This window comes from Synchiropus splendidus, chromosome 12 (assembly GCF_027744825.2).
Source record: "Synchiropus splendidus isolate RoL2022-P1 chromosome 12, RoL_Sspl_1.0, whole genome shotgun sequence".
Taxonomy (NCBI): Eukaryota; Metazoa; Chordata; class Actinopteri; order Syngnathiformes; family Callionymidae; genus Synchiropus; species Synchiropus splendidus.
Genome location: NC_071345.1, coordinates 999,535 through 1,021,330, shown reverse-complemented (window position 1 = coordinate 1,021,330; position 21,796 = coordinate 999,535). Strand labels below are relative to the sequence as shown.

The window sequence follows — 21,796 nt, the reverse complement described above, 5'->3', positions numbered from 1 at the left end:
AAACCAGAGCACTTTGCTTCTCTCCCGGTGAATCATGAGAGACAAACAAGGTAACTTAAACAAGCTTATTTTTAATGGATCTGCAAAATTGTTTGAATTTCCAAAGAGAACTGGTGAACCTCCCGCCCACACAACGGTACAGAAACGGTTCCGACCCAAAGAAATCCGCATGCAGGAAGAAGAGGAAGGAACGAAAACCCAAACGTCAGAAGGAAGAGAGAGAGAGAGAGGAACCAGATAAAAACAAAAGATGAAGCCACAGGACGATGGCGCCGTCGTTCTCTTGGCTGCAGGAGAAATTCAAACGCTTCCGAGAAGAATAAAGTGTAATGTGGTGGGGTGGGTGTAGCTCCGCCCACCACACAGCCCCGCCCCCTGTCTTCCATATAAGGCACAGGACAAAATAAACCCCCACATAGAAAAGGAGCTAAGCCACGCCTCCCAAACAAGAGCGCAACACGACAGGAACCTCACCCCTGTACAAAAACACTTGCTTTTTTCTTGGATTTTTTGTCCCCCTCTCACTGAGGGGGAGTGCTGCGGGAGGGGTGGGGAGGGAGGAGGGTTGTGAGCTCAGGCAAAGAAAATATTTAAAAAATCTCAGCTTGTCTTTATACAACCTTTAAAACAAAGGAGGGACGATGAGCGAGGGGGGGAGGGGAGGAAGGGGTGAGTTAGACGAGTGACGGTGGATTTTGTTTCATGTCGAGTGTCGATGTGCGAGAAAACTCAGGAGACGGTTAGAGAGGGCGAGTTAGAGTTAGCAGTTAGAGTGTGAGAGAGACAGAGAGTGTGAGTGTGAGTGTGAGAGTGAGACGTGTGTGTGTGTGTGTGTGTGTGTGTGTGTGTGTGTGTGTGTGTGTGTGTGTGTGTGTGTGTGCACGCGAGCCGTTCAACTGCAGCACTTGCTCTTCCAGCCTGCGCCTCCGCCTCCGTTGCTGATGTCCACGTTTTCGCTGTTGGGCTCTTTTACAGGCGTCTGCTGACACACAAACACAGGGTCAGGTTGGCAGGCCACGGCCAGCGGGCGAGGGGGAGCGGTCTCAAACCTTCTTGAGGATGTCTTCTGCTAACGTGAGGAAGGCCTTCTCGATGTTGATGTTGGCCTTCGCACTCGTCTCAAAAAACCTAATGCCGTGCTCCCTCGCAATCTGGGGAGCACAGAGGAGAGGCGGGTGAGCCGGGCCGCCCAAAATAACCCGGCAACAGATCGGGTGTCAGCCAGCCAGCCGGGGGGCTGGAACGATGATGAAGAGGCACTTTCCTGCTGCCAGCAGAGGGCGCCGCCACCACAGGGAATCAAACCTGCACCTGCAGCCATGCCTTGCTCAACAGCACTTCAGCAGGCAGGCTTTAGCCAGAGGGCGTCTGAACTGCACAGCATGAAAAACCGGCCGCCCTGTTTCCTCAGCAGGACGCCCTAAATGTATCTGCATAATGCCTGACTCACAGTGTCATCTCACTGCTTTACATTCAATTGTGTTGCCGCCCGGTAATTTCACCAAATATGATCCAGTTTTGCAGATTCTCCAACCTTTCACAACCATTGCGCTCACCATATTTGTTTACCGGGACGTCTGACGCTGGTGACAGGAGGAAACCACAGATCACTTCCACACTTGAAACAATCCTTCACTAAACTAAGTCATTGCTTTCTAATGGGAGGCCACACCATGGCTGGTAGTGAGGGAAGGAATCATCATCGACATGTTTTTATTATGATTCTTAGTTTAATGGATCAGGCTCAGCCCAGTAAAACAGCTGCCCAGGGGACACCTACGTCTCACAGTGTCACCGTGGCAACAGTTACTGACTTCATGAATAGATGTTTAGAGCTGTGTTTTTTACAAAGCAAAAGTAGTTGTCAGTGGTTGACATGGTGTGTCGGGAGGGGGCGGGGTTTTGGACGTCCTGTCTGAAAATCCCGGCTGAAAGCCTGTCAGCAGCTCGTGTAAACTCGGCACTGCTAACTCTGCCGGTGTGCAACCCTGGCTCACGTCCTCACGCGAGTGCGGCGGTGGACTCACCTGCTCGCCCTTGGCCTTGGGCACCACCCTCTTGTCCTCCATGTCACACTTGTTGCCCAGCAGCATCCTCTCCACGTCCTCGTTCGCGTGCTGCATCACAGACAGAGAAGGTCAGCCATGACTCGGCAGACAGACACAGACCACCCCACAGCTGAGGCCGCTTCAGCAGCATCCACCGTCGCTGTGCGGCTGAGAGCTTCACCTCGTCGATGTTGCGCAGCCACTTGCTGATGTTCTCGAAGCTCTTGGCGTTGGTGATGTCATAGACCAGCATGATGCCCATGGCTCCTCTGTAGTAGGAGGTGGTGATGGTGTGGAACCGCTCCTGACCCGCCGTGTCCCTGCAGCCACAGACACTTGTGAGACTCGCTCGCCACCAGCAACTGTCTGGACCTTGACACACGTGGCGCGTCTCGACAAGAGAGCAGCAGCAGCAGCAGCATCGGGTGTCGGGCGGCAGAAAGCGCCGACATCAGCAGGAGAGTGCTCAACTACAAGCTGGGGAAACGACTCTGGCCGCTAAGCGTTAGCAGCACCATAACCAGCAGAGTGATGTCACACATGATGCGTAGTTGTGATCGGCATCACCCACCAGGCCGATATCGGCCAATCATGACCTTCCAGTACAGGGTCTGGAGAACCAGCAATGATGACAGTCGAGTTGCCGTCTTTCCCCACACCAACCCAGCACCTCAACCTGACCAACACTCTCCTCCAGGGGGAGCTATAGGAAGACGTCCCGCTCCAGGACAACAGTGCAAACACAGGAGTGACTCACCAGATCTGTAGTTTGATCTTCTTTCCTTGTAATTCAACAGTTTTGATCTTGAAGTCGATTCCTGCAAACAAACACGGTCGTGTTAGGCAGTGACATCGCACACTTGAGACGTCAGTCATGACAGTCCATGTTGAGGTCAACAGCGCGGAGAAGTTCACGACAATAGCTGGTGATAACCGTGTCTGAGGCCAGGAAATGATGTTTGCTCAAAAGTCCTCCTGCTGGTTTGGGTCAAGTGAGTCACGGTGCAAAAATAAAAGCTGCTGACTGCAGTGGTTTGGACCCAGAATGGATGTTCTTATGGTGATTTGTTATTACAGACAGAGCTGCACCACGTCGCACATTTGAGCCCAACCCTCGGAAACACAGAGTCATGGCGGCGGCCGGTAAAATCTGACTCGTGAAGGTCGGGGTTTTAGGTCCGGTCGGATATGGCTCTGCACAACAACGTCCCAGGACTGTTGATTCAGAGGTTTCATCGTACCCTTCTGAGTTTTGGCCTCTGGTTGAGTGAATGTGTCCACGGACCTCTCTATTGTGCTGTCAGACAGCGCTGCGTGTGTCTACAGCTGAAGGAAAGTCATGATGTCACCGGCAGTTTCATGAGCAACACGGTGGCTTCTCACTCTGCTCCTCAACAGGAATCAAGACCGACACAGAGGGACACGCCGTGCCCCCACCCCCTGAACTTGGGCTTTCATCCATGGTTAGAAGAGATGAAATCAGAAAAACCTAAGGCCTTGGCTCAGCCCTTTCTGAGTCACAGCGAGAGGTTGCAACATGGTCGATAACTCAGTGAACCAAGCCAGCAAGTAGGTGAATGATCTCCTGGCTGAAGGGCTTCTTGAGTAGCTCCAGACACATGGCGGTCAAAGGTGCAGTAGTCACCTCACTGCTGCATCACACTGACTGAACAGGTCGGGTTAAAGATGTTCATGGTTCACTCTTCCATACTTGGCACCTGAAACTGTCGGTGACTTTTTGCTGCGGCTGAGAGAGCAGTGTTGTACTGTGGCCAGAGGGTGTTGTTGGTTAAAGAATTCCTAGAAACAGCTGTGCTCTCAAGGGGAGGGGCCAAAGAAGAATGACGGAAGAGGCTGCCAAAGAGTGACTCACTGAATATCACACACCCAAGAGAGAGGGAGGAAGGGGCTTCAGATCTATAGGGGTGAGCAGGAGAGCGCAAATCTTTACGCTCCAGAACTTGTTTGTCTCGCAGGCCTCGTGCTTGTATGAACCGGTGATGCAGACTGAAACGTGTCATCATCCGGCCCGCTCGACAAGACAGCGTGGGGCTTGCACAATCGCACTTGAACTCAATCCCAGTGAGAAAGAAAGTAGACCTGCGTGGCAACATTGCAGCAGGTTACCAGCAACATGTCACTGATATTGCAGCTTTCTTTGGAACCAGCACCGCCACGACACAGCTGGAATCATGAGTGCTGCACTTGGCATCTACAAAGTGACACTGAAAATGAGCAACAAACCAGTTCTGCACCCAGCTGGGCCACACTGGCCGCTGTCAGCACAGCTGAAGTCTGCTGCATCCATACATGCATTTACACAGGTACGTTGGTTTGTGCCGACATCATCAATACCGACACAAAAGTGAAGTGCTCCTGGTAAAGTCCCAAACCAGTGGCTCCAGACAGCCGACTCAAGTTATGCTAGCATGTGAGCACGTCGGCTAAACCATGACAAGTCTTGACCTCAACAATTTCTATGTTAACCAGCCACACACCCCGGACTCCGCAGGACGTCTGCTCTGCTCTGACACCATGTCTGGCAGGTGAATCATTATCTCCATTTACAGTTTATATTTAGCCGCGGTTTGACGATGGTCTCTGTTCACTGGCGCAATCATTTCAACTCATCTTCCCATGCCTTCTCAACACTGCAGTCCGTCTGGGAATCATCAGATTGTGCAACAAAACATATGAAATGTTGCCTATGAGGACGTAAACGCTGGACTAGTTTATAGATTTAATGCGAGGAAACTACGGCAGCTTGTAAAATGCTAAAGTGTTGAGGAGGTTTTCCACTTGTGTCCTGAGCAAAAGTCTCCATTGGTGTCTCATAAACGCGGCTGAAGGCCAGTGACTGCACTGCCAACAGGTCTGGGTGGGAAGAGGGGGCTTTCCAGGGGGGTATTTTGAGAAACAGCTGTGGGTCTGTGTCTCCAAAGGTATGAGAAGTGTGTCAGAAGAACACACTCTTGTTTCAAGTCTCCTCTCCGTCAGAGTTCCTGTTAAGTGGTTTTATTCCTCCCAATCCTGCTCTTCCCGAGAGCGCCTCACTGCAGGCTGGTTTTCATAAGACCGCCTTCAACTGAATTACATTTGGAAGAGGAAATCAAAAGTGAATATAGACATGGTCGGATGAGCAGCAATGAGCGGACGGCACGCTGCCCTCGTCCACCTCTTATTTAAACCAACATCGGCTGGAATGTTTTCATCCATCTGTAAATATGGTGCTGCTGTTTTTCTAGGACACGCTGATATAAACATGCTGTGTTTGCATCCGATTTCATTTTGGCTTTCAATGGGAAAAGGCCGATTTGACGGCAGTCTTCCGACCGGCTGATGAAGCACTCGGACTAGCATGCGGAGTGGCCCAGCTCTGGACGAGGTCAGAGTTCAGTGACGCCTTCGGACCACTGTCACACCTTGAACTGGCTCGACTGGAAACTGGCTGGTGAACTGGGACTGCGTCATGTACGGCAGACTAAGCAGTGTTTAAAAACAACAGGCTTTAAGAAGAGAGCAGGATGTGACAAGGAGTCATAAATCAAATCTTGCCGACGACACTGGAGGCCCTCTGCACTGCTGAGGCAGAACAAATCCAGTTAACGCTGGACGCCACATGGAAGCACTCTTCCCCGGGACGCTGGTGCGTTCTGAGTCACGCGCACAGGAGGCTTCGCCGTCCTGTCAACACATGCACCGCTGACAGCTCAACATTAGAATGGCAGCTTAATCCTGCCATGAAAAGACAGGAGTCAGCAGCCAGACTCCACAAGAATACTTCTCATATATTACTATAACAGTCCTGAGTAATGAGAACAGTTTGGGCTGCACATGAATTTAGCAGGACCCTTGACTCATGCAGTCAGGGGCGGGACCAAAGCGGACGCTGGGTAACTCTTCATCCGTCATTCGAGAAACAGTCGGAAATTCAACGCAAATGTGTCAAAAGCCCTTTATCTTGATTCAGGACTATGCTCTCCATTCTGCTTCTTTTAAGGTCACGACTCTCAATTCGTCATTGACAAAACTAGCCAAAGACTTCGACAGTTGACGTTGAGTGATATCGTCACAGCACATTTCTTCATCACGTTAGTTAACGTCAACAAGTGGTCAAATTCAAGATGAAGAGCCACACATGAGCGCTGCAGAGAAGGGAAGCAAAAGTGACGGATGTAAATCCAGCGAAGGCTTTTGTGAGCAGCTGGGACTCTGCGGCTCTAACTGATGTCGCCGGTTTTTCCTTCGTTGTGGCGGAGGCTTAAAGTGCTGATACGGTACGATACGGACACAATCTCATGTCAATATTCATCCCACACCACTGGCTGGCTTGAGCCGCCCATTAACACCAAGCAGGAAATGACCCTCTTTGGTTCATTGATATTGTTGATTTAGCGATAACATTCTGAATATTCACATCTGGGTATCAATACAGTAACAATCTACCAAGAGTAAATAATGTCAGAATATAAAAACTCATACGCAGCGACAGTAGAGTATTGGCCAAGTAAAATATTCAGAGCAAGCCACATAGAAATACTAGCAACACCAGCAAGTATGAGTGACAGAAGAACAGCCAGCAACAGTGTAGCTGTCGACATCATTATTACCACTGATGTATTTGATCTACAGTACTTGGATTGGAGGCTGATACAGTGTGATAATGATATTATTATTATTAGGTAGTAAACAGTTCAGTAAGGCAGGTACCCACGCAGATATGCTGGTGGGAAGAGCATGTGGAACAGCGAGCTTACAGTACCACTAAAGACTGGTAGAAGACGTGTAAATAAAGACATGCTTTGATGCTACAGTTTTGTCTGCTGTAATCTCTATGCAAAGTATTACAGTAAACTGAAAGGGAAAGTGACATTCGTCACGACATCAATCAAGAAAGTACCCGGGATCTCCAGCACTCTTGGTGCCACGAAGTAACGACTCGTTTGATTCATTTCAATCTTTACCGGAGTCAAACATGACTCAGCAGGTCATGCCCAAGTCGGGTTTGATCTGTCAGGCAGGGGAAGGAAGTGTTTTATTCCACCGACGCCTTCAGCAACAACATCTACCCGCCTGTGTTCTGAAGTACCACCAGAGCCAGAGTCTGGTTCTCAAGTGAGGAGACAACGGCCACGGGTCAGAGGTCATTTGCTAGAATACGTTTTCACTTGGGATGACACCCTGAAATGTAATCGGGAGACTGGGACTGGTTGGGACTCAGAGTAGAGCCGCCGTCATTGAAGGCTTTACTGGCGATTGGAACACGATTTCCTCACTGAGTGTCTGGTCGAGGGGGGCATGAGGAAGAACGGGGAAAGGGGATGCGTGAGAGTGCTCGGCAACTGAGAGCGACCTCACCAGGATGGTGGTCAGCGTCATTCCCGAGCGGGACGGCACCGTTTCCCCGGACTGCTTCTGCTTTCTCACACGAAGTGGAAGCCAGCTCGGTCTGGGCTGACGGTGAGCAGAGGTGACTCGGGTTCAGACGCGAGGAAAGTTGCACAACTAGCCTCCCAGCTAATCCAGCAGGCCCGGGCGGCCTGGCCGAGGCACGCAGCGCCGCTGACCCCGGACCATCCCGGGCCCGCAGGTGCACTCACCTATGGTGGAGATGAAGGTGGTGTTGAAGGCGTCGTCAGAGAAGCGGAACAGAACACAGGTCTTCCCCACGCCCGAGTCTCCGATCAGAAGAAGCTTGAACAGCAGGTCGTACGTCTTCTTCGCCATTGAAATAACAGTGTTTGTGTCACCAAAAACCAAGAACACGGGTCACCGGTAAGGTCGCGACGTCTCAATCCAGCTCCGAGCCCAGCGCCCGCTTCTCCTCACAGTTGCTGCTGGTTAGCTTCGGCGAGCTAGTTGGCTAAACACCACCGCAGTGCCGAGTCCGACCACCGAGACGTGACAGACTCCCCAAAAGCCAAAGGTCTCCCCGCTCAGAGCACGAGGACAGAAGGCAGAAAGCACGAGTGTCCCGCGAGCGTTTCCTCTTCTCCACTCTTCCTCCGCTCCCACACAGTCGGGACAAAATGGCTCCTCACTCTTTCTTCCAACTAACGGCGAGCTAATTCAAATTCTCCGCACAAGCCGTCATGCCAGGGTCCTGCCAAAAACTCGACCGAGAACTCGTTGAATAAAAACTAGACGGCTGCGAGTTCCAAACGCACCGCTCGCGAAGCACTTTGGAAGTTTGTTTCTGGAGAGATTAGAACCGAAACACAGACGACCGCCGTCGCCTTCGAATGGGAGCCACCACGGCGACACCCTAGATTAATAGCCACGCCTTCTGTTCCGCCCCTTCTGTCAAAACTCGCTAATATGATTGGTGTCTTTCGACGTCGCTCGCCTATGTGCTGGAATGTGATTGGTCCTAAATGGACCGACAGGACACATGCTACTGCTTTGCTTCGGGGAGACATCTTGGCTCCAACGCAACTCAATCATGGTACACGAAGTGTGTGAAAGCGCCAACATGGCGGCCGGTTTCGTTCCAGCTGGGGTGCGCTCCGGTTTAAAAGACGACTCTCCCAGCTGTGAGTCAGGCAGTGACGTCACGAAGAAGCAGCTCTCGACTTGTCACGGGCGTTTCCCACATCCTCTGTTTTGTCAACTCTGGGGACGTTTATCGCGTGAAGCCCGCGGCTACTGAAGACTCACGAACCCGTGGAGTGATTGGAACTTTTGGTAGCTCCCATCGGCCCAACTTTCGCCAGCCACTTGTCACAGAAGTTTGAGTCCCGAGGAATGTCAAGCACGTCCGTGTTTCCGACGGCCAAGTTCAGACTTGACCCGAGAGAAAACACGGACGAGCTGACTTCATCGTGCGGTGTCGCCGAGCCAACTTCAGCTTCAACCCGGCCGTCGCGACACTGTACATATAGGTCTGCGTGTTCGTTATTGAGAGTTATTTTTAAGTCGAGATCAATTGTTCAAATCAAAGAGACAAAGAGATTAAAAGTCCTTCTGCTTCCATTTTGTTTTTGTTGGTTTTTTTTAAATAATAAAAAAAAAAACTTAAAATGAAACAAAGTTTGAACACTGTAATCGTCATTATACGGACGAGCACTGAAAGCAACGACTGGATTTCCATCTCAGGCCATGAGTTGGACACAAGAATGGCTGAGACGCAGATCACTGAGGAAATTTTACAAAATGCTAATATATCAGTCTCTATAACCAGATGGAAAGATGGCTATTTGATGGTTCCCTGTCATTCAAGATTTCGAGCAGGAGCTGGCGGTTTGCTGGGTGTGTTTAGATGCGACAGTCATGAACCTTCTCAGGCTCATGTCCCTCCTTCTCCTGTACTTTTTTCCTTCAGGTTTGAATGTGTTCACATATACAACATTTAAATGAGACAGCCCGATTGATCCCAAGGTACTGGTTGTGTCTTCCAATGCCTGTGTTTATTTGATGCATGACTCTGTTCCTGTGCTTGCCTGATGGGTGACCTATACTTTGTACTTGTAGTTTTCTGTTAGTATTTTGTGTCATGGGTCACATCATCTATGGACAAGGTTTAATAGCAATAAACCAAAGTTTAAAAAGTACGAACCATTATGACTGACAAGCTCAAAGTGGCTGTTTTTTTTCCAACCCAGAGTTGGAAACAGACTGGGGACACTGGGATGCATGACAACTGAAAGAGGGCCACCCGTGGTCCCCGAGCCTGACCTTGCACATACCTGTCCTGAATGAATGAGTCTGTGATTAGAGCAATATTCACACAACTACAGCTTGCAGTGCTTCTGCAACTGCCGAGTTTGGTGTGACGTTTATTTCACAGGTGATTATGACACTATAGTTACAGTGTATTTCACTCGTGTTTCGTTAAACTGATCCTAAAGCGGGCAAACGCGCGGAGACGACACCAACTTCCGCCGCGGTGTCTGTTGTTTGCACACGTCACGCGGCCTACTTTTTCCTCACGTCCTCGAGTAGCTCACAAACCCGCCGCTAGATGTCGCTGCCGCATGATGATTACAAGAGGCAGCGGACTCTCGCGTGGCTGTTTCTGACGTTTGAAACACGGTTTGGTGTCTAATGCGTCTCATTCAGTCAAGGAGTCAAGGATTGTGGAATCAGGGATCGGGGGTCCAGACTTGTGAAATGTGAACATGGGGATCTAAAATATCACGACATTGTTCTAGGAGAAGGCTATATTTACTTGGATTGATTAAGAAAAGAAGGGGGCGAGACGACAGGTAAGAAGAAACAGCTGAGGAGGGAATGAGAAGGAGACCTTGGTGGCAACGGTTGGTGGCAGCACTGTCCCAGGTTAGTGCAGCTGCGGCCCCAGACTCCATTTCCCGTGATGCTCCGCGGCCCTCCGCAGTGATGCGGGGTGTGGTGAGTGAATGACTGTGTGCCGTGCGGGAGGAGGGTCTCACCGACACCAGCGGACCCGCCGCGGAGCATCCACCGGTCGGAGGAGAGGAGGATGCGACGCTCGCTGTGGATCCAGATCCATCGGTTCTGACCTGAGGCCGGACCCGGAGCGCGCTGCTGATGGAGCGTCGCAGCACCGACGGATGAGAGCAGCGGACCGTCGGTGTTTTTCAGGCTCATGTCAGCGACAATTAGCCTCCTGGATCTCTGACGGGCGACAGCGCCGAGCGCTTGCTGCTGTCGACCGGTTGACGGGCGCATTGTTTTCCTCATGATTCATAATTCATGAGGAGGAAACAGGGTCATTAAAGAAGATCTGTTTTTCCACATTGTCCCCAGTGAAGGAGCAGTGATGTCAAAGACTAAGAGCAGCGAGTCGGTGAAGGTGGTGGTCCGATGTCGACCTTTGAACCGTAAAGAGGAGTCGAGCGGGCCGGGAGGCGCCATCGTCCAGATGGATCTGAAACTGGGGCAGGTGATCCTCAGGAACCCTCGAGCCCCCGCGAGCGAGCCCCAGAAGACCTTCACCTTCGACGCCGTCTATGATGGCTACTCCAAGCAGCGGGATCTGTACGACGAGAGCGTGCGGCCGCTGATCGACTCGGTGCTGGAGGGCTTCAACGGGACCATCTTTGCCTACGGACAAACCGGGACGGGGAAGACCTACACCATGCAGGGCGCGTGGCTGGAGCCCGAGAAGCGGGGCGTGATCCCCAACGCCTTCGACCACATCTTCACGCACATCTCGCGGTCCCAGTCGGACCGGCAGTACTTGGTCCGGGCCTCCTACTTGGAGATCTATCTGGAGGAGATCAGAGACCTTCTGGATCCCAACCACAGCAGCGCCCGAGCGCTGGACCTCAGAGAGAGTCCCGAGACTGGTGTGTATGTTCGGGACCTCACCTCCTGCGTCTGCAAGAGCATCAAGGAGATCGAGGAGGTGATGAACGTGGGCAACCAGGCCCGAGCGGTGGGCGCGACGGACATGAACGAACACTCGTCCAGATCCCACGCTCTGTTCCTCATCACGGTGGAGTGCAGCCAGCCAGGACCAGACGGGAGGAAGCACATCCGAGTGGGACGTCTGAACCTGGTGGACCTGGCCGGGAGCGAGCGGCAGGCCAAGACAGGAGTCCAAGGCGAGCGTCTGAAGGAGGCGGCCAAGATCAACCTCTCGCTCTCGGCGCTGGGGAACGTCATCTCGGCCCTGGCCGACGGTCGGAGCGGCCACGTCCCCTACCGAGACTCCAAGCTGACCCGGCTCCTGCAGGACTCCCTCGGCGGGAACGCCAAGACCGTCATGGTGGCCACGTTGGGCCCCTCGGCCCTCCACTACGACGAGACCCTCACGACGCTCCGCTACGCCAACCGAGCCAAGAACATCCAGAACCAGCCCAGAGTCAACGAGGACCCCAAAGACGCCTTGCTGAGGGAGTTCCAGAGGGAGATCGCTCGCCTCCGCGCCCAGCTCAACCACAGGAAGTGGAGGACCAAGCAGAAGAAGGAGGACGGGGACAGCTGGGACGACGAGTTCGAGGACGGAGACGAGGCGGAGGTGGAGAAGGAGGCCGAGGACTACGTGAAGCTGGAGGAGCAGCGGCTGGAGATGGAGAAAGAGGCCATCCGTGGAGACCGTTTCCTGCTGGCCGAGGAGAAGCAGAGGCTGCTGGGAGAGAAGGAGAGGATGATGGGAGATCTGAGGAAGGAGCAGGAGGCCACGGAGCAGCTCACCGCCAAGTACAAGGTGAGCGCGCCGACGTCGTACGCCTCGTGACTCAAACGTGACCCAAATGTGGCTCAAACGTGACACAAACATGACGCAAACATGACTCAAACATGATACAAATCTGACTGAAATGTGACGCAAGTGTGACTCAAACGTGACTCAAACATGACTCAATCGTGACCCAAATGTGGATCAAACATGACGCAAACACCACTCAAATGTGTCGTTAACGTGACGCAAACATGACGCAAACATGACTCAAACGTGGCTCAAACGTGACACAAACATGACGCAAACATGACTCAAGCATGATACAAATCTGACTGAAATGTGACGCAAGCGTGACTCAAACGTGACTCAAACCTGACTCAGATGTGACACAAACATGATTCTAACATCACTCAAACGTGACTCAATATGACTCAAACGTGACACAAACCTGACTCAAGCATTACGCAAACGTGACTCAAATGTGGCTCAAATGTGACTCAAATGTGAAACTGCTTCCTGAGGCAAAACAGACCCGACTGCGAGTCTCAAACAAATGATGCAGCCCGTCAATAAAAAATACAGTTATGAGGGATAGAATCTTGATTCATCTAGTGACAACAACAGATGCGGAGCGACAAACGTGTGAACATCCCTTCACATCCGTGGCAGTGAACGAGGACCGGAAGTGAACATGTGAACATTGTTCCTGATGTTGACGCTGGCTCTTGCTCGGCGTGGTTAGTTCATGTGAGGTTGAAGGTGGGAGTCATGTGATAAAAACTGATTCGCCTGCTTCTTTGTTTACGTCATAAACCCTCGTGCAGCCGGAGGATTGTTTCCAAACCCTCAGAGGTTTGACAGCGGTGGCTGAGGGAGGCGTCTCAGTCATTCATTCATCCGTTCATCTGTGGCTGGAGCCGTGGCCCATCCTCCCTCTGTGTTCCTCGCTCAGTCCAGCTGAAGAACGGCTGGTTGGTAAGCTGGAGCCAGAGATGAGCAGGATCCCTCCCTCATGGTTCTGCTCTCAGACACACACACACACGCAGCTGTAATAGGATCCACTGTGATGCTCCTCGATAACAACTCTTCAGATGATCACGTGATAATCCCGTGATCTACGTCTCTAATCTTCCCCATTGCTGTGTGGACGAGTCACAGACGACTGAGCGCAGTAGAGCTGAGCCAGAGGGCCGATCGAGTGACCTCCGTCACCTCCACTGAGGTCATGACCTCTGGGCTGGAACAGAGTCAGGTTATTTTCGCTCTCAGAGATGGAGCGAAGAGCTCCTTCATCCGTCTGAGGATCCATTAGATTGGATGAGATGAGACTGCCTCCGTTCTTCCCACAAATAAAAAGAGTCTAATGTCACGGAGGCACTGAGGCATGACTTTGTTCTGAGAGCTCAGTGAAAGGAAACATTCAAACCTACGCAGCAACTGAGCAGAGACAACACAACAAATCCCTTGTTAAACGTAGCGTTCTGAGGTTAATGGTGGATGAACCGCGCAAACATGCCGAGTGTGCGTCGCCAGCGGCTCAAGTGATGGGGCTTTTATCAATCACCCGAGTCACACGCAAACAAAGTCACATGAAGGCTCTGATTCGTCTCCACGGCCGGTCTGTGGAAGGCCAGCTCCAGGCAGGAAGTAAGAGCAGGAAGAGAGGACATTCCAGCGGAGAACAATAGCAGCCTTCACTTTTGTCCCCTGCAACTGTGGAGTGGGATGAAACCTTCCCCTCTGCCCACCTGCGAGCCTCTTCTCCCGTGTCCTGAAGGCCTCCCGCATCCCGCCAGCAGGGTGTGTTAGCCTGTAGCTCCCACAAAAGAAAGTGCTTGCTCCACAAGCCGTCGTCGTTTGGAGCAGCAGGAAGACACACATCATTCTCCAACATTTGAAGGTTTTTTTCCTCCGACGTGACGGAGAGCAGAAAAATAAAGCAGGATCTGGCTGTGATTCTGCAGGAAACGCTCATTAGCTGGTCATTATTAGCATCACTGTCGTGTCTCCTGCTCCCGCTGTGACGCCAGCGTTGAGCCGACGTCCACGCTTGCCTCGCCAGGACTCGTGGGACTCGGGTCCTGCTGTGCTGCTGGGGCTGTGTCTGCGTGACCAAAGTCCCCCGAGGAGGAAGATGAGCAAGTCCAAGAACTATTTCCTGCCCTTTGATGCGTCAGCCAGCGGACGCTCGCCCGGAGGGAAGCCTCAAAACCGCTAACACTTTTGTGCTAATTTTAGCCTTTTACTGCCTCGCCTGCCAGTAAAGAGACTCGTGAATAATTTGGACCCGTGGGGGGTGGGGTGGGTGCTGTGATGGGTGATGGCATCGCACTACATCCCCGTACTGTGATGAGGATCAGCACCGTGATATCTTGGGTCGTGTGGTGAGTCTGATGCAGGGAGCTAGCATGAGAGAGTCACTGTCATGGAGGAACAAGCTGAGCTAGAAGCCTTTCACCTTCCAAACGACACACACACAGTGGTACCGTGTGTGGCACTGCGTTTACAGTGAAAGCTGGGCCGTGTTGTGGCAGGAACCTGGCGCTATGATGCACACTGCGGTGTTGTTCGCATACCGATTTATCGGTGTAAAGAAAAGGGAAAAAATCTCAGATAAATTGTTCTGAAGTTGTCACTTTAGCCCCGCCCCCTGCAGACTGACCTACTTTTTTCTCGCGACTCGAGAGGCGCGGGGAAGTTCTTGCTTGTCAGGTGTGAGGATCCAGCTGTGTTTAGCGGTCGCTAGCGTGGCTGCCCTGGTCGTACTAGCTCAGGGTCCAGGAGTGATGAGCCCTGCGTTCATTATGGACACTTGTGCTTCGCTCGGCTGTGATTGGCTGAAACTGATATCCCTGCCTCGACCTGCCGGCAGCACTTCTCTCTCCTGCGTGAGGGAGGAGAAGAGGCGGTGAGTCCAGCATCAGGCGTCAGACTCCGGTATGTGAGTCAGGACGCTGGTGGGACCTGGTGCGGGCTGCACCCCAGAGGTGAGGTGAGGACACTCATGGTGGATCTGCCTCGCTGCATTCAGGGAGAGCGCCAACTCCCGGCCCTGTGTGTGATGCTGCACGACACAACTGTGACGCCTCCAGCACTGTCCTCCTCTCCTCCACTCACGCTTCATTCTGCTCTGGCTGGACCTTGTTTTCTGTTCCTCCACAACACTGTGACTCGGTCCCACTTAAGTGTCCGCCGGCTCTGGGGGAAGCAGGCTTTAGCCAGAGGGCGTCTGAACTGCACAGCATGAAAAACTGGCCGCCCTCCAAACCGGCCGCCCTGTTTCCTCAGCAGGACGCCCTGAATGTATCTGTATAATGCCTGACTCACAGTGTCATCTCACTGCTTTACATTCAATTGTGTTGCCGCCCGGTAATTTCACCAAATATGATCCAGTTTTGCAGATTCTCCAACCTTTCACAACCATTGCGCTCACCATATTTGTTTACCGGGACGTCTGACGCTGGTGACAGGAGGAAACCACAGATCACTTCCACACTTGAAACAATCCTTCACTAAACTAACTCATTGCTTTCTAATGGGAGGCCACACCATGGCTGGTAGTGAGGGAAGGAATCATCATCGACATGTTTTTATTATGATTCTTAGTTTAATGGATCAGGCTCAGCCCAGTAAAACAGCTGCCCAGGGGACACCTACGTCTCACAGTGATACCGTGGCAACAGTTACTGACTTCATGTCTGTTAATGTTTGTTCTTTGACTCAGATGCTTGTTTATCTGTTGTTTATCAAGTTATTTTGTCATAAATAGATGTTTACAGCTGTGTTTTTTACAAAGCAAGTAGTTAGTTGTCAGTGGTTGACAGGTTAGTTGTCAGTGGTTGTCAGGAGGGGGCAGGGTTATGGACGCCGTGTTTCAGAATCCTACCTAAAAGCCGTGGACCATCTAGTGGGAAACTGAGAAGACCGAAGTGTTTAGTGACGGCACAGGTCCAGTGGCACTAAAGGACTCACTAAGAACCTCACCGGCCATTTTTGAGATCTGGAGCTCCTCACCGGAGGTTTCCTCTTCTGGTTTGTGTCATCACCCTGCAGCTTGTGCCGCTCACGCTGCTCCAGAACACAAAGAGATTTCTGCACAAAGGCTGGCTGTGTACGCTGCATCCTCTCTGGAGAGTGAGGGCGGGCGAGTCTGATGTAATGAGGTGGACGCTGGAATGTGAAGCTGGCTGAATGTAAAGCCAGGGACACACACTCGATTGTCTCGGCGGCGGCAGACCTGCTCTCACCCTCTCACGTCAACAGCCTTGTCACCATGTGAGGGCAGCTCTGAAGCTGTAGCACGAGAAGCACGGTGGCGATGGCCAGATTCTGGTCTCTGATGCGGTCTAGTGTCATGGTCGAGACCGAGAGCGAGTCAAGACTCGGACCAAGGTCAAGACTGAATGTTGGTCGCATAAACATTCATTTCAAGTCATTTTGACAAAATAAATCAAGAACTGAATGGTTTTCTTTGGAACACACTAGCGGTTCCTTCTGGGTCCAGCTTGGTCCCGCTGGTCTTGACCTGGTCTTGACGAGCGAACTAACAAGGTCAGTCATGGTTAAAGGATTGAAGGAGGGAGGACTGTCTGAAGTGAGGCTCCGTGGCCTGCAAGTCTCTTCACAGAGAGTCCCAGGAGCTTCTGCTCTGCTCTGCACGATCTCCTCCGTATTCTTGACGGAGTCTGCTGGGATCTTAGCTCCGCCTCCTCACCGTTCTCCTCCCTGGGATGATAATCCCGGCCTGTGCTTCCAGGCGATGGAGAGCAAGCTGCTGGTGGGAGGAAAGAACATCATTGACCACACCAACGAACAGCAGAAGATGCTGGAGCTGAAGCGGCACGAGATCGCGGAGCAGGTGAGGCCGTCTGGTGGATTCACAGGTCCAACCCTCTCTGACGTCCCTCTACGTGTGCAGACCCGCCGAGAGCGAGAGATGCAGCAGCAGATGCTGGTGCAGGACGACGAGACGCTGGAACTCAGGGACACCTTCACGTCTCTGCAGCAGGAAGTGGAAGCCAAAACCAAGAAACTCAAGAAGGTGCATCACGTTGTGACTGGGGTTCAGACCGATACTACTGTGACTCACTCTCCTGATCAGGCGCCACATGTGACGGAAGGAAGAGTCTAAGGCTGTGTCCCATCTCTCCCCCTGACACTGGGCTCAGTGTGGTGTGTCCCACTCCTCCTCACTCACTGTTCACCACTTGAAATGATGCGTATCATGACGTCACCTGATGACGTCATGATACGCATGACATCATCAGGTGTGGTCCCAATTCTGAGGGACGTCAGTCACTTCACTTGGTGGTCGGAGGGCGCTTCATGGTGGAGGGCGCTCACAACCAAGTGCTGCTGTTAGAGGGAGGAGTGGGACACAGCCTTAGATTGAACTTGCATTTTGTGGCTACATGTTCCCAACAGTGCAGTGGAATTGCACAGGGACTTTATACGCTGTAAATGTGTTACACTTCATTGTAAGATTCTCAAAATGAATCATACTGAGGAAGTGATCTCTTTAACTGGTGAATATCTTGATACCAAGGCCATTTATTACAATATTGTATGTTGGTTTATGTTGAGGGACAGGAAATCCAAATCTTCATATGAACAAAAGACAGTATGACTACGGGAGGAGACAAAAGTTCCTAAAAAATACAAGTATTATTTTATTATTATTTCAAATTCAAATATCATAAAATGTCATTTGAATCTAAACAAGCCCACGTGTGTCTGAGTCAGTGGTGCTTCCGTCCCTGACGCCTGCTTGTGTTTCCCCGTCCCAGTTGTACGCCAAGCTGCAGTGCATCAAAGCGGAGATCCAGGACGTGAACGACGAGCACGTGCGCAGCCGCCAGGAGCTGGAGCAGACGCAGAACGAGCTCACCAGGGAGCTCAAGTTCAAGTGAGTGACCCCACCCGACCCGACCCGACACACACACGCTGGGCTCATCGCCTCTGCCTGCCTCAGGTACCTGATCATAGAGAACTTCATCCCTCCTGAGGAGAAGAACAAGATCATGAACCGGCTGACCTTTGACCCCGAGGAGGATCAGTGGAAGTTCCAGCGTCTGGTTGCTACAGAGAGGTCAGTCAGCATCGTGTCTTCATCATGAGCCTCATCTGTCTCTCCTCTCCAGCTGTGCCACCCTCCCTCACTCCTCTCTGGTGTCATGTTCTGCTGTGCTGACGCTCCTGTCCTGCTCTGTCTCCAGCAAAACCTCTCAGATGAAGAGACGTCCCTCGTCAGCGGTGGGCTACAAGCGGCCCATCAGCCAGTACGCCAGGGTTGCCATAGCGATGGGCGGCCACTCCAGATACCGGGTGAGGACGGGTGACTGACTGGCCCTCGGACACACGCTGACGCTGGCAGTCTCTCTCTGCTTCAGGCTGAGAACATCATGTTTCTGGAGCTGGACATGACCCCGCCGACCACCTCCTCGCTGGACTCCCTCCAAAGTCCATCCCAGGACAGTTCGCCCAGCAAGGACCGAGGCGTCCACAAGTCTCGCTCTTGGTGAGGCTCGGCTCGCGGCGCAGCACACCTGCGTCATGCCATTCTTCTGGATTACAAGCTCCCTCTTCTGTTCCTCTTCATCTGGCTGCTTTCAGAGGTGTTATCTCCACGCGTGCACCGTGTGTTCTCTTTCTCTGCAGGTACCAGAGCTCCAAATCCCTCACCTCCTCGTCCTCCAACACCTCTCTGTCGGGGTGTCCCGTCGCGGCAGCCGCCGAGTGACCTCTCACCGTCGGCGTGCCGGTGGACACCGTGAAGACCTCCAGGACGTGGACCTGCTCTCCACTTGCATGGACTTAGAAGAGACTCTGCGCAGTGTAAATAATAGGTGTATTCAGGGTTTGGTGGTTTATTCCTGTGTGCTGTCGGTGCACAGGTGAGTGCTGCACAGTAGGAAACGATAGAATAGTCTTTGATGTCGTCGGTCAGACGAGGTGCGCCGAAACCTGAATGAAGACCCCCTCGCCATCACGCCATCCATCCGTGTGTCGGTTGAAAATAAAAGCCTTAAGGTGACAACATTGAATTAAAATTGGAGGCCAGTCACCTCCGGGAAGCTGGCTTTACTTGGTGTGGACGTGGGTTGTGTTCTCGAGTGAGGGGAGGACGGAGACGGACGGATCTTGGCTCAGCATGGCTCTGAATGGTGGTGAAGAGTAGAGCTGAGCCAAGAGGCAAGGCACTGACCGCTGCAGGGTTCGGCAGCATGGCAGCCTCATCTCTCTCCACTCACTCATGAAGCAGACCTGCAGATGCATGATGCTGGAGGGAGTGGTGGAACCTCCAGGCCAACAGAAGCAACAGTTGTAACAATGTTTTTCATGTTGTGCTGGTCCGATACGGAGTAAACAGGAAGGAATCACACCTTTGAGTCTCACAGCCGCGCTGAGGGGAGTCTGGGCTGAAGCGCTAGAATGGTTCTGGACTTCCCGAAGGTCACAGGACAAGGTCATCACCACTCCATTATTGATGCGGAGGAGATCCAGTTGCAACAGAAGCCCCCCTGGACCGCAGCAGAACACAGAGAAGCAGCAAACCATGTCGAGAGGTTTGTTTTCATGGAACCTAGTTTGGATCCGGCGACTTCATGCGTCAAATGATTTAAACAACGTAGCAAACGTAAACGTAGCAACAGTCTGGAGTCCAATTCGTGGGATAACGGCAGGAAGGATTCAATAAATGCGACTCAAGTGTCAAAACATGGCTCAGGATCGAGACATGAACATCATCCATGGTCTACGGAGGAGCTTCTGCGCAATGACAACAGCACGTCAGCGGAAGTCTAGCTGGAAGTCAATCAAACCGCCTGGAGGGAGCTAAGCTAAGGTTCCTGAACGTCGACATGAGAGAAACCGAAACGAAAAATGGTCTTCAAAAGCTCTAGGTCACAAGGAAATGGATCCTCCAGTGAAAACACAAAGATGGCTGCTTTTGATCTGCATTTCTAGGTGTAGTAAAAGGAAATCACATTTGCACTTTATTGTCAGCAGAAATATGATGTGCAGCTTTGTCAGACGAGCGCCAGGCTCTGATCACGGCTCTCCTCCTCCAGTTCTAGTTTGTGGCTGCGATAAATCTGCCAAGAAATATTCTGCACATGCACATAGACAGCGTTCCAGTGTGGAGAAACAAGGCAAATGTTGGGTGAGCGGGAGACCATCTTGTGGGGGAGGATGGATGGAGACGACGATCAGGAAGAGAGGAATGACTGTGGAGGAGGTGGGAGCAGTTGCCACGGCAACCTGCCCGTGGAGGGATGTCAGCGCAGGAGGGGGTTTGTGCGAGGACGAGGTTCTGAGCCAGTGGGACTGAGCTCTCGTCTGGTACCAGGAAATCCAATAGAGACAGAGAGGGAGGGAGGCTGGGGACCTGATCGATCATGTGCTGCCTGTGTGATGTGATCCGCTCATGATGTCAACCCTCCTGCTCCTCTCTGCAATTGCCATCAATAATTCACGCATTTTCTGCCGCGTGTTTGTGGACCAGCGTCGACAGCTGCAGCGTGCAGTGATCAGCATCAGTAGCACATCTGGTACTTTAGTTCGACACGTGTGCTACTGTCTCTCTTCACTTTGGCAGATTATTATGGTCTCATCCTGTTGTAAATTATATATATATATAGGATAGTCATAAAAACGCGACATAATTAGCATAAAAGGATTTTTATTTACACATTATGTGGAATTGAAAATATAATATATTTTTATATGTACTACGATGGAGTATTATGTATAGTATATATATATATGTATAGTATATAGTATATACTATACTATATATATAGTATATAGTATAGTATAGTATATATATATACATAATTATTTTTGTATATCTATTATTATTTCATATTTAGACTACATTTTACTTGATATTTTTGGTATATACAGTATATATATTTCTTGTTATACTGAAGCAGCCCTTTTATTTTTACAACATTTATTATTACAACATTTATTCCGACTGTGGCGGTCAACTGAGGCAGCGGTCAATCGTGACACCCGAGTCTCATCAACAGAGCTGAGCTTTTCTCTTCAGATTGAAGGAGGATGCCATCACTGCTTCACCGCGTGTCTCCATGATCGAGGTCTGATGAGTGTCCGGCCAACAACAAGCCAGTGACTGACCACAGGGCATTGACCTCCTTCCCTATTTAGCTTCCATTAGAGGGTTCTGACCTGCTTTCTTAAACAGCCCAAACGTTCGGTCCGTCACTGATGGGGCCCCGGGCTCTCTCCTCATACTTTGGTGTTGAGCAACAAGAAGTGGCAGCGCTGCTCTCAGGGGGCGCAGGGATGCTGCCTCCTGCTGGAGGACGGTCTGAACTGCAAAATATGATCATGTGTAGTATTTCTTTTTCAAAACTGGAGCTCCAAACAAGCACCAAATCCAATGACACCTGTGCACTGTTGGCGAAGTGGAGGCTCCGGAGGCCCGGTCAAGCTCGGTGCGGTCAGGAGAAGCGCAACGGTCAGGAGGGACCTCTGGAGGCCCGGTCAAGCTCGGTGGGGTCAGGAGAAGAGCGACGGTCAGGAGGGACCTCCGGAGGCCCGGTCAAGCTCGGTGCGGTCAGGAGAAGAGCGACGGTCAGGAGGGACCTCCGGAGGCCCGGTCAAGCTCGGTGCGGTC

At 51.7% G+C, this 21,796-nt stretch overlaps 2 protein-coding genes across 5 annotated transcripts; one reads left to right on the top strand and one right to left on the bottom strand.

The window, feature by feature from the left end:
* Positions 1–51: 51 nt before the first annotated feature.
* On the bottom strand, positions 52–8,319 carry rab10 (RAB10, member RAS oncogene family). Of its 4 annotated transcripts, none has more exons than XM_053880148.1 (7): positions 7,649–8,319; positions 2,806–2,866; positions 2,230–2,368; positions 2,028–2,117; positions 1,050–1,151; positions 881–982; positions 52–844 (listed from the first exon to the last, which is right to left on the bottom strand). In XM_053880148.1, exons 1-6 carry the CDS (start codon positions 7,773–7,775, stop codon positions 893–895), a joined length of 609 nt encoding a protein of 202 aa, XP_053736123.1. In that variant the 5' UTR covers positions 7,776–8,319; the 3' UTR covers positions 52–844; positions 881–892. The 4 variants fall into 4 exon arrangements, with proteins under 4 accessions (XP_053736123.1, XP_053736125.1, XP_053736122.1 ...); XM_053880150.1 differs by having other exon boundaries at positions 881–979; positions 7,649–8,317; XM_053880147.1 differs by having other exon boundaries at positions 52–982.
* Positions 8,320–10,105: 1,786 nt separating this feature from the next.
* LOC128767916 (kinesin-like protein KIF3C) lies at positions 10,106–20,698 on the top strand. Its single transcript, XM_053880291.1, has 8 exons — positions 10,106–12,180; positions 16,910–17,011; positions 17,072–17,194; positions 17,940–18,058; positions 18,125–18,241; positions 18,369–18,477; positions 18,543–18,670; positions 18,811–20,698. The coding sequence occupies exons 1-8, from the start codon at positions 10,789–10,791 to the stop codon at positions 18,890–18,892; spliced, it is 2,172 nt and encodes a 723-aa protein (XP_053736266.1). The 5' UTR covers positions 10,106–10,788; the 3' UTR covers positions 18,893–20,698.
* Positions 20,699–21,796: the final 1,098 nt, after the last annotated feature.

Excerpts from the sequence above, each read along its gene's own strand:
- LOC128767916 (XM_053880291.1), top strand. The coding sequence starts at position 10,789 with ATGTCAAAGACTAAGAGCAGCGAGTCGGTGAAGGTGGTGGTCCGATGT. Across the intron at positions 17,012-17,071 it reads GGCACGAGATCGCGGAGCAG|ACCCGCCGAGAGCGAGAGAT; the intron begins GTGAGGCCGTCT and ends CTACGTGTGCAG. Across the intron at positions 18,242-18,368 it reads CGTCTGGTTGCTACAGAGAG|CAAAACCTCTCAGATGAAGA; the intron begins GTCAGTCAGCAT and ends CTCTGTCTCCAG.
- rab10 (XM_053880147.1), bottom strand. The coding sequence starts at position 7,775 with ATGGCGAAGAAGACGTACGACCTGCTGTTCAAGCTTCTTCTGATCGGA. Across the intron at positions 2,118-2,229 it reads GGCTGCGCAACATCGACGAG|CACGCGAACGAGGACGTGGA; the intron begins GTGAAGCTCTCA and ends TCTGTGATGCAG. Across the intron at positions 983-1,049 it reads CAGAAGACATCCTCAAGAAG|CAGACGCCTGTAAAAGAGCC; the intron begins GTTTGAGACCGC and ends TTTGTGTGTCAG.